The sequence below is a fragment of the Brachycentrus maculatus genome, unplaced genomic scaffold, assembly GCF_059751285.1.
Source record: "Brachycentrus maculatus isolate JH-2025_06_01 unplaced genomic scaffold, ASM5975128v1 h1tg000496l, whole genome shotgun sequence".
Lineage (NCBI taxonomy): Eukaryota > Metazoa > Arthropoda > Insecta > Trichoptera > Brachycentridae > Brachycentrus > Brachycentrus maculatus.
This window is the reverse complement of record NW_028281243.1, coordinates 647,501-659,614: the sequence shown is the minus strand read 5'-3', so window position 1 is coordinate 659,614 and position 12,114 is coordinate 647,501. Positions and strand designations below refer to the sequence as shown.

At 31.7% G+C, this 12,114-nt stretch overlaps 1 protein-coding gene across 6 annotated transcripts in view; it reads right to left on the bottom strand.

The window, feature by feature from the left end:
• Positions 1–700: 700 nt before the first annotated feature.
• The window catches only part of LOC148301964 (uncharacterized), a 29,573-nt gene continuing 18,159 nt past the window's right edge, over positions 701–12,114 (bottom strand). For 3 of the 6 annotated variants that reach the window (XM_088272387.1, XM_088272389.1, XM_088272390.1), the window contains 6 exons: positions 10,530–10,722; positions 8,198–8,353; positions 6,135–6,224; positions 5,297–5,379; positions 3,999–4,181; positions 701–3,096 (listed from right to left, as the gene is read on the bottom strand). In XM_088272387.1, the coding sequence (XP_088128513.1) occupies positions 2,893–3,096; positions 3,999–4,181; positions 5,297–5,379; positions 6,135–6,224; positions 8,198–8,353; positions 10,530–10,722 (909 nt within the window). In that variant the 3' untranslated portion in view covers positions 701–2,892. Of the gene's footprint in view, positions 3,304–3,998; positions 4,182–5,296; positions 5,380–6,134; positions 6,225–8,197; positions 8,354–10,529; positions 10,723–12,114 lie in introns of all 6 variants that reach the window. The other 3 variants (XM_088272388.1, XM_088272391.1, XM_088272392.1) reach the window with 3 other exon arrangements.

The window sequence follows — 12,114 nt, the reverse complement described above, 5'->3', positions numbered from 1 at the left end:
ACTGGGAGAACTATGGATTTTTTGTTTTCTCGTTTATATTTTTTTGGAATCTACCTACATAGGTACGTATAAAAAAAAAATATTTCATAAAATAAAATTTCTACATTTACATTATGGAAAAAGGAACATTTTTTTAGTACATAATGTACTGAATTCAGCAAAATGAGAAAATAAATATATAAAGCACTCGTATTATGGTTGCCTAAATCCAGAAATGAATAACCTACATTTTTATATAATATTTCCATACATATGATATTTTATACAAATTCGGGATTAAAATATATGAGATTCAAAATTTTAAAAGGGGAAACGCTTGTTTCCGTGGAGTAGGGTATATGTACAAAAGTAAAAAATGAAAATTATTCCTTACAAATTTATTGAAAAAATGAATGGCGAAAATTTTATTTGTATTACCAAGAGAGACAGTAATCACAGTTTTGTATTTCCTTATAAATTATTTGTCATGTGATATGTAATATAAGGGGTGTAAAAGCGCATTATCAATATAATAGTTGTATAAACGTATAAATCATACAATTTTTTAAAATAAACGTGAAAACATTTATAAAATGGATTATTTATATTTTAAAACATTTAAGCAGAGGGTAAAAAAATATTTGGTTACAGCAATATTTAAAATTTTGCAAAGAGGCGCTTTTGTTTTCATACCTCACATGCAACGAAATAAGAACACACATTTTATAAAAAGTAAATTTATTTTGTCAAATAAGTATTTCATATAAAGATGTCGTAAATTTAAAAAGTTTGTACCTATATTATTTACAATTCATTAATCATATAAAAATACATAACTAGAATCTTAATTAACGTATATAAAAACATTTTAATAATATTAGCAGTAAAGCTGAAAGGACATAAGCTCTTATTAAATCACATTGAGTATCAGAGCAATGATTTGAAGCCTTATTTAAAAATAAAATAAAATAAATAATATGTGGATTCTGAATCAAACAAAGCTTAAATGAAATTCAAAAAAGTTATTGAACATTTTTCAAAAGAAATTTCAAATTTGTTTATTATCTTTGAGCAATGCGTCCCAACGGCCTTCTTGCTTTACAATGATGATATTTACTTGAGAAACATTTAGTTTCAAATGTTTAATGTACATATTACAATCACAGTAGGTACTTACAAATAAAAACAGTGAGATTTAAAATCGAGAAAACATTTTTATCAATCAATTTCTGTACACGAGATTCTTCCAAATACATTTAGCACTAGTACATTCTATTTTATTGTAAATTTTGCTCAGATTTATGAGATTTATTATAAGTTTTACATGTGATATACATTTTTAAAAAAATCTTCTACTGCACTGCTATTTTTGTTTTAATTGCTACATCACTATTATATATGTAATTATGATCTTCCCAGCAAAATTGGAAAACATATGTTGGGGTTTATTAATATTTTTAAAATGTAAATCTAAACAACATAATAATAAGAATAAAAATTAATGTTTCGATATTATGCAAAATTTATAAGTATTCTCACGAATTGCTTTCATAGAAGTTAATTTACATACCTAACTAACAAACGAACCATCATGCCGCTTCCCCACAGGGGTTGGCAGAGAGAATAGAATGCCACACCACTCTGTTCTTGAAAACATTCTTCACCCCTTCGCCATTCATGCATCTCCTCATACATACCCGGCTATTATTTTGACTTGTGACCTTAAGTATTTAACATACTCAATCATGCCAAGTTTTTCTCGGCCTTTCTTTGCTGTTATTTCTAATTGCGTTCACCTCATATTATATTTTTAATACATAAAAGTAATGAAAATAAAAATGTTTCATTGCAAAACCATTTCATTTTAAATTATAAGTATAATGTAATGTAAAAATTACCATTATTTATTAAAGTACAAAATTAAGATTTTTTAAAAAATTATAAAAACATAAAATTTTGTGGACTAGAAACATCATTATCTGCATTTTCAAACAATGTGTAGATAAGTTTTCTCTTCTTATTTAAAAATTAAAAAATGTTTTTTTACTTTACAATATTTAATGATAAATTTGTTCATTACTCTGTAATCAAATCTTAAAGCTTCTAAATAGTTCATGAAATGAATGAGCAAGAAGAAAAATAATGAAGTTAAACCACTAATAAAAAATTCACTTTGTATTGAATATACATTGGGAATTATGTATACAGAAATATCTGTGGAATGTTTTTACTATTGAGAATCATCAAATGTAAAAATAAACATTAGATAACCAAAAAAGTATGTGTGCTTCTTTGTCATTAATAAAGAAATTAAAGAATTAATACGCAAAAGAGATATTTTAAACTACTTTTTTACAATCCTGTAGCACTACTCTCTCGAGTTATTAAGCCTGGATATACGTCTTTCTATGCTGCATTCAACATCCACTTTGCCTTGATATAATACGTTTTATTTTGTATTTCTTTTCTTCCATAAAATGACTCAAGTCACGATATACATAGTCACCAAAGCAAACTTGCAAACTTTATTTGCTAATTAAAAAATTAAAATGTGTATTTTCAATCTAAATTTTACTCTTTAAATACTGCTTTTTATTTGAATCAATTATGACACGCGTTTCAATGCATTCAAGATTATATTTAAACATGGTATGTGAAGCTAAATCTAAATTTTAGAGTTGTGTCCTTGGGACGTTAGATTTTAAGTAAAATTTTAATTAAAAATGGACAAATATAACCACAAAGTGACTGCTGAATCAATTAATAAAATGTTTACCTAGGAGAGATTCGTAAAATTAACTGTATTCTTATTTATGTGTATGGTTTATCAAAAAAATACAACATTGCATGAAAAATACAGTTTTAATTTTATTCTTAAGTCTTTTATGTTTTGTTTGCATTATTATTGCATTACTAACTATTATTTCCTTGTGTGCTTGATACACCGTTACTCCCGGGCATTTGAGCGACCCCGAATGATGCGATAAACACGTTAACGACTGTAATTAGAAATATCCCTATAACTGTGAGATTGTTAATCTTATCGGCTTTACAAATGTCGTCTTGGTCCTTAACATTATATGTACTGTTTAAAATAAGTCCAACACCAACACCGATCTGCAAACAAGAGACCAAACATGAAAACATTTTTATTTCCTACAGAGGCCGGGTCACTACAGCAAAGGCGCCGATTATAACATTGATGGTGGTTATAAGGAACACCCCAATCACGGTCAAATTATTGTAATAGTTAGCTTTGCAAATATCGTCCTCATTTTTAACATCATACTGGGAGATTTGAATAAGTCCCACGGCAACGGCAATCTAAAAATAAAATTCAAGATGGAATATTCCTCCAAACTTAAAAATGCATGCTTATATGGAAATCTGAAAGCTAGGAATTTCAGTGATTCACTTAAACAATTCAATCACGTTGGCAACCTTAAAATTTGTATTAAAATATGTAAATATACAATTTTTAAAATTGATAAAATGGTAAATAAATTGTATAATTAAACCAGTCAATGACATGTTATAAGCTCTAAATACCTTCTACATAAATATGAAATATATTTAGATTTTAAATTCAATGTAACAAATATTGTTTTTTCTTCTTCTAACCCCTATCCGCATCCATAAGTGCATAGGACACTGCATCTTATTGACGCAGTGTTATCTTGATTGTTACTTATATGAAGACACGATGATCAATCTTGCACCTTAGTTACCAGTCCAGAATAATATTACATAAATATTAAAGTGAAAAATCACTATCATTTATTTTGACCTAGTAGTAGACATTGTAAAAATTACAAAGGGTAAAGATATCTTAATTTGTAGGATCTTTGTGTGCTTTAATATGAATGTTTAAATTCCTTTATGCGTATCACTGAAATTCCTTATTCCAACATATATGTGCCAACTACAGCTTGCATGCTTTTTCCATTCGCAAACCACGATAATTAAAATTTACTGCACGCATGCAATAAGACATATATAATGTATGTTCAAAAGTTTACCTGTAATATAAGGCTGGCAGAAATGAAGATGAGACTGGGATAGAAGTAAGGGTGAAAGTCTCCGGCCTCTAAGACGTATCGCAGTTGATTCGCATTTGCTGATAGAAGTGCCAGATCCATCATTCCTTGAGCCAAGTTCTTCTTTTGTTGGTACACATTCACGTCAGGGATAACGCGAGGTTGCTAAACAAAAAAGTTTAAATAAATATACATAGATGATATTGCATTATTCTGGTAGTTAATACATAAATAATAAAACTATAATTCTGGCTTGACTAAGCGGTGGGTACAATACTTCTTCATCTTCTTCTTCTCACCCTTATCTGTATCCAATGATGCATACGGCACTACATTGTATTTAGTCATAGTCTGTTAAAGTGGGTTGAAACTAAATCATTGTGGATTTTTCAAGGGAAAAAACAACTCCCTTTTATACAAATAATAACTTTAATCTCGAATATAATATTTATTATTATCTATAACCTTTTGCCATTTTTCAGATAGTGTCATTATCCCTTTTTCATAAAAATCATTGTTTTTACGACAAAAAATTGTTCTTTTAAGGCTTCTTTACCATGCACAGCACATAACTCTTTGTGAGCTTGTGATGTATGAAAATATGTTGCTATAAGCTTGTGATCATTGAAATGTACTTTAAGAAAAATAAAAAAATGTTCGCTTTGGAACTCCATGTTCTAGCTTATTACACACAAATACTATGTGGCAAATCCATGCAACCTTGCTACCGAATATTTCATAAAAGATTAAGTAATAACATTTTAAAAGATTTTACTTGTGCGATGATGTAAACATACACAAAATTACAAGTAAATTCTATTTAGTTAAATCCAGGTAAAGTCAAAATACTTGGGTTTGATTCCCAAGGTGGTCTGGATGTTACTATAATAATAATAATAATAAAATTCTTATCCGCACCCCAATGATGCATAGGGCACTGCGTCATATAAACGCAGTGTTATCTTGATCGTTTACACATAAAGGAAAGGAGATCAGCCCTCCGCTTCAGGTACCAGTCCAGGGTAATAATATTGAATAAATATTACAGTGAAAAAATCACTTATATTTATTTTACCCCCCTTGGGAATCGAACCCGGGACCTCCAGAACGGTAGTCGAGCGTGCTGACCATTACACTACGGAGGCGGATGTTACTATAGCCCTGTAAATACTCAGCGGTCCATGTCTACCGTCATTCAAAATCGGGAAGAATGGGTTAATCATTCACGAAGTCTCAGATATTCTAGGAAAAATAAAATAAAAAAAAAGATCATGTCTTACCGCTCCGGGACTGAACTCTGGAGCATACGGGAAAGGCGTGTCGACACCAAATCTAGGAGTAATTCCATTTGGATTGAAAGGATCTGAAATAAAACAAAATATTAAACAGGGAACAGGAGTAAGTTTTGATTGAATCAAACTAGGTTTTACTATAAACCCCTTAACAAAAAAAATCCATTTGAATCTCGAAATCTGGCTCTGAACAGGTTTAAAAAGTATATATATTCACACAAATTATTGTTTTGATAAGAGTGGGATCATTAATTTATTACTAAATATCTATATGTTTTAGAATTTTGACCTATATGAGATGAAAACAAAAACAAATGTTACAGAAAGTGACATGACATTATAATAATATAATAATAAAACCCTTATCCGCACCCCAATGGTGCATAAGGCACTGTGTCATATAAACGCAGTGTTATCTTGATCGTTTACACATGAAGGAAAGGTGATCAGCCCTCCGCTTCAGGTACCAGTCCATGGTAATATTGAATAAATATTACAGTGAAAAAATCACTTACATTTATTTTACCCCCCTTGGGAATCGAACCCGGGACCTCCAGAACGGTAGCCGAGCGTGCTGACCATTACACTACGGAGGCGGACATGACATTACTGATTGATATCCCTTGAACCAGCATCTCATTAAGTAGTTTTAAAACTATTGTTGTAAGATTCCTGTGCAGTTATGCCTCTAATATTAGATAATTTTAATGCATTAGGAGAGGTTTTGTTAGAAGAAAGTGTGAATAAAATATTTGTATGTAACTTCCACCAGATTAATAAATGATTCAATGATGTGGGATAAATGAAGACTTGTCCAGATATTTACCGTTGAATCCGTCTATATCATCGGTCCAAGTCTTGTCTACATTCCCGCCCCCTAGGAGCGGGTGATCGCACTCGGGCTGATGGGCACCTGCTGGGGTGGGGTGACAATATAACAATGATCATCATGCATGGAACCATAGCTACAAGGCGTTGAGGTATCTGGCATATGTTAAAGTAATACAAAGCATACCTATATACCGTCCCAACAAAAGCAGGCTAATATTTTTCAGTACAGTACAGCAGTTCACCGCAACCAGTGTGCCGTGAGCTGAATAAAGGAGTGCCGCGGTCAAATTCAATGTATTTGACATTTTACAATTTTTCATTATGTATTAAAACACAATGACAAACTATTTTTCATAATGTCGTCTATTTTTCAAAATGTAGTAAAAAATAATTATTATGAATAAATATGTAACATTTCAATGGGCTTTATATTTATTTACTTATTGTCCGCCTCCATAGTGTAATGGTCAGCAAGCTTAGCTACCGTTCTGGAGGTCCCGGGTTCGATTCCCAGTGGGGGGTCAAATTAATATTAGTGATTTCTTTCACTCTAATATTTATTCAATATTACCCTGGACTAGTACCTGAAGCGGAGGGCTGATCACCTTTCCTTCATGTGTTAATGATCAAGATAATACTGCGTTTATATGATGCAGTGCCCTATGCACTATTAGGATGCGGATAAGGGTTTGAAGAAGATATATTAAGCTTCTAGAAAAAAAATTGGTCTTGTAGTTGAGAAAAGGTTGCGGAGTACTGCTATAGACAATACTAAAAGATAGAGACAAAATATATCCTGCGTCATATACTTTAATGCGAGTATTTACCCATTTTGAAGCATTAAACCTTAAAATTTATTTAAGCTAAACAATTTATTTAACAACAAAAATGATGGGGCACTTAGTATTTTTAAAGTCAATGATTTCAATTTTATATTTTCTAAATAACACATTAATCCATAACCTCAAAACCCCGGTAAATGATGATGTACAATAGATTTTAGAAAGAATTTAAGAAAAAAAAAATAGCAGATAATGAAGTAATATTGAAAATGTTAGTTGAAAACTATCACACAGTCACGCCAAAAATCCAAAAACTTGATTAAAAACAGAACATAACGAAATATACCTAACTTAAGATTTATATCATGAGGGTTTCAACAAAGATGAAGAATCTACTCATACTTAATTATTTTTATTCATTTTAGTCTTTCTCCTAACATGTAATGTAATCCAGATGAATACACCTATGGTCAAATGTAGAAAGCTTTTTACTTCATGAAATTCTCAACTGATGGCAGCACTATTTGAATGGTATTATTACAACACTGCATATATACAATGTTTGAAAATTAATACATTATGTATGTTCAATAAGGGTGAGAATGGCTGTAGTTGCACAGTGGTTGTGCAGAATGGTGGTAGGGGCTAAGACCTGGCATTTGGCTGGCTTAAGTGATTGACTGCCATATCGCTCACTCCTTTCAAGAACGTCATAAATCAAGAAACTTTATTTTTCGGAAGAACTTTTTTTTTTAAAGCTCAAAAATATAACACAATGAATTAAAAATAAATATCAAGCCACTTATTGAACTTTTTACTGTGCAACAGATCTTTTTACGTAAAACCTGAATGTTTTTTCTCCATTTGAAAAATATTTAGTTTATTTAAAAAAATAATTAAACAGTACCTTTTCTTCAAAATGCAAAAACAACACTTTCTGTCCTGCAGCGGGTAAATATTAAGTTAAAAATATGCCACTTTTGCTGGGATATAATACATTTTCTGGGCATTCCGAAAACATGCAGAAATGAAAATTGACGATTTTTGATTTATGACGTTCTTGAAAGGAGTGAGTAATATGTCATGAGTAATTCTTGAAGATTTAAGAATGGCGGTATGATGATCAGAAACATTGGCATAGAGTGTGTATAACCCACAGTATAAATATTTCCTAGCATGGATAAATATAATATTTCCAATCTAAAGAGGTTTTAGTACTACAGAAACATGTGGTTAGGATGACTTGAGATAGTAAATAACAAGTAATGATTTTTACCGTCATCGTTTTCTCCTTCCTTTTTTTCATCATCAGTGGTATCTCCTTCCTGGTTGGGTTTTTCATCATTGTTGAAGAATCCATCATCTACTCCGGGATGAGCTTCTGCCGTATTTGGGATGTCACTGTCTCCGGAAAGGTCATCCACTTCGGCTCCTGGATTATCAGAGAGAAAAATGATAAACAAAGAGACCTTAATAAATATAATAATTCTCTGCATTAATTTATTTGGTAAAAATATTGTTGTAGGTGGGTGACAAATATTTCAATGCTTAAGTAATATTGGGAATGAAGCGATTTTTTTAATCCCGCCAGACAGAAATACATTATCGGGTGGATCTGCTTGCTATTTAGTGCCAGGAATGGGCGTTTTTTTTTTTTACCTATTTTGCTAAAATCGTAAATATCTTTATAATTCGTCATACATATCTTCAAAAATATTTGATATTTTGTAGTATGTGTGTGTGTGTAGTATTCACCATTCCTAGTAGCGCATAAAAGACATTTTATTTGATAACTGTTTTTATTATTGTTTGAAAATTATTCATAAAATACAAAAAAATGAGTATTTATTTATATGAAAACTTTTATCATACATTCTCACAGTTTATCAAATTTAAACATTACTATTACTTTAAAAATTGTATGACAAATAGTGCCAGCAATGTAATACAATAATCTAATGCGCAAGACGACCTATATTAGACTAAAATAACCCAGAAAGTAATTTAGTTTCAATATTTACGATACTATTCACCGGGGCTTTTTTTACGTGTATCGTGATAGAACAGCGTTCCGACACCTTTTTTCACAGATTTTTTTCAAACTTTACATGTACATAATTGTGAGAATTATTTTTAATACGTAGGGTAGAAAAACCGACTGATCAGTGTTTAGTCGTTTACAGTTGGCAGCGAAAAGCCGACTAGTCGGCTTTTGGTAGTGTGTTAAAATAATGTATACAGTCTATATTTTGAGTTGTTTACATTAAGTCCGATGATATTAAATCAATTTGATAAAGAAAATTAAAAATGTTTTGGATTTTTTTCGGCAAAGCAATTAAAATTAAGTGATACATGCCACAAACAACACACTTAAAAAAAAACAGATTACCAATACTTGCTTAAATGTTTTTGTTATATTTTTTCAAGTGCTGATTCCATTATTGATTACAACATTTTGAGTGTGTCCAAATACTTGTTCACAAAATCTGGATTGTCTCCAATTGCAGGAGTTATTTTCATATTATTTTTTGACATCTCATCAAAGATGAAGAAGAATATGGAAGTCTGGGCATTTACGGGGCTGACGACCGTCATAGCCTGGTTTAAGTGATCACTTTACACACGTGTAACATTCACCAATTCTACCCATTATTGACAACCACACTACTCAAATTCTTAGAAGTTCTGTATATATGAACCAATTTAGAAACCTTGTTCTTGAATCACTAGAACTTCACTAGAGACATCTATTGGTGAGATGTAAAGAAGCTTTTTACTAAGCAGAAACTCTTATATTAGTATGTGAGGTCCGAATCCTGGATTATAATCACACACATGAGAAACGCCAGAAAATCTCTGAAGTTCTGGTGATTCAAGAACAATGTTTAAATTGGTTCATATATATAGAACTTCCAAGAATGTGAATAGTGTGGTTGTCAATAATGGGTAGAATTGGTGAATGTTACACGTGTGTAAAGTGATCACTTAAACCAGCCTATTACGGTCGTCAGCCCCGTAAATGCCCAGCTTCCATATTCTTCCTTATCTTTGATGAGATGTCAAAAAATGATACCATTATTGACTTTTGGAGAGTTAAGTGATAGGCGGTGCTGGGCATTAAGCGTGAAGGACAAACCATCCGAACTAATGTCCTGAAGGAACTCAAGTTTAGGAAGCAAGGGCAAGTAAAAAGCACATGACCAGCAGTTTCATCCTCCTCTTCACACGCGCATAATGAACAAGTTAAGATATTGAATTTTTGTCACATGCCATATTATTTTTAATGCTATAGATTTACCCTTTCAATGCCGGAAGGTATTATTATGGCCATAATTTTTCAACAAAAATGTAAAACCTTTTAAGAAGATGACTGTTACTTTGATCTTCCTAAAAGATGTCTCTATATATTCTAATTAAAAAATATTCCAATGGGATTTGATATAGGCTTGCTACAAGGTCAAACGAGAGCTCATTTTGTATGGCCGGCCTGGTGAGCACGGAATTAGAGAGCGTGTTAATATGCTTGTGGCAGTGAACCGGTTAAACAATCAATTTTACACAACGTCCAAATGTATCACTTGAGCCCAAAATCTAAATCAGTTAGTTACCGGCTAGAGGAGGGTCGGGATTATTGGCATCTGTCTCCAGGAGGGGTTGTGCTTTGTCTCCGGGCGTGGTAGGGTTAATGACGAGGGTAAGAGGACCCCTCCCTGTGGGGTCCACAGTGACCCCAGTAGGCTCGTTCACCGGGGAAGCGTGCCTTTCTCTGGAGATTAGGGGTAGGTTGTCATCTGCACCAGCCTGGAAAATATAATTTTTAAATTGAAAAAAATTGGTTTTATTAGAAACTTTATTAATTACGAATACTTAGATGGTCAGCTGGAGTGTCCCTTAGAGACAAAATAAAAAGTTCACGCATTCGTGGAAGCATAGGTGTAACAGACTTCAATAAGTTGGAGGATACAACAGGTTTTGTGAACCGAAGTATATGTTTATTTAATTTTTATAGAGTTTAAGGCTTAGATCTTAACCGTTCAACTCAGAATGCCCTCGGCCGTGCTAAGGGGTGCACGTGTCTTCACGTAAAATTTTTTTTTACTGTATTTAGTTTTTTTTATGATTTTTATTTAAACTTCTTACCTTGCAATAACTCTTTACATTTCAAAACCATTTTTTTCTTATTTTTTTCAATATTGTTTTTTACTAAAAAATTCAATTAGGTACGTCAAATGTTACCTGGGTTTAGAGAAAATATATATATATATATATATATATATATATATATATATATATATATATATATATATATATATATATATATATATATATATATATATATATATATATATATATATATATATGTGTGTGTGTGTGTGTATATATATTTTAATGAGTCATGAAATAATATCGTGCTTTTTTTGTCGTTTTTTCATCTGTGTTTTATTATGAATGCAATAAAATAAAAATTTTGATTTACTAATAGAACTTCGCAGTTTCTGCACATCAACGTGCAATGCGCATACGAATGTGAAAATATCTGCATTTATACATATATTTGAATACTAATTAGATACCTGTCTAACCATATACGTTGCTATCATGTAAAAATACCACAATTATGGTATAGTTAGGTACCGTGTTGTACAGTATCTATTCACTATTCATTTCCGGTGTTGTTTTATGAGAGAAAAATAAACGAATTCATAAAATATCTGCTGGATACATAATGTACTACTACTACTACTACCATCCCGCCGTTTCAGAAAGGTTGGAACGCCACACTCTTCTGTCCTGAAATACACTCCTCGCCTCCTTCACATCCATACATCTAGTCATACATGCCCTCCGATTACGCAGACTTTTGACACCGCCAGATTTTAGGTTCTGATTGATCTGATCGTGCCAAGTCTTTTTCGGTCGTCCTCCTTCAGTTTTCCCTTTCTCATTCGCCACATATAGTCTTTTTCATTCCAAAATTACACATTATCGGCATCTACCCATGTGCGCAATGTTTTGGAATATTTTTTTACAATTTATGAAATATAATGCACAAATTCTAACCTTTATCCTCTCACCCTATGGTGCATAGGGCACTAAATCGGATGCAGTGCTATCTCGATCGTTACTTACATGAAGGCAAGGTGATCACTCCTACGCTTCAGGGACCAGTCCAGAATTAATATTAAATAAATA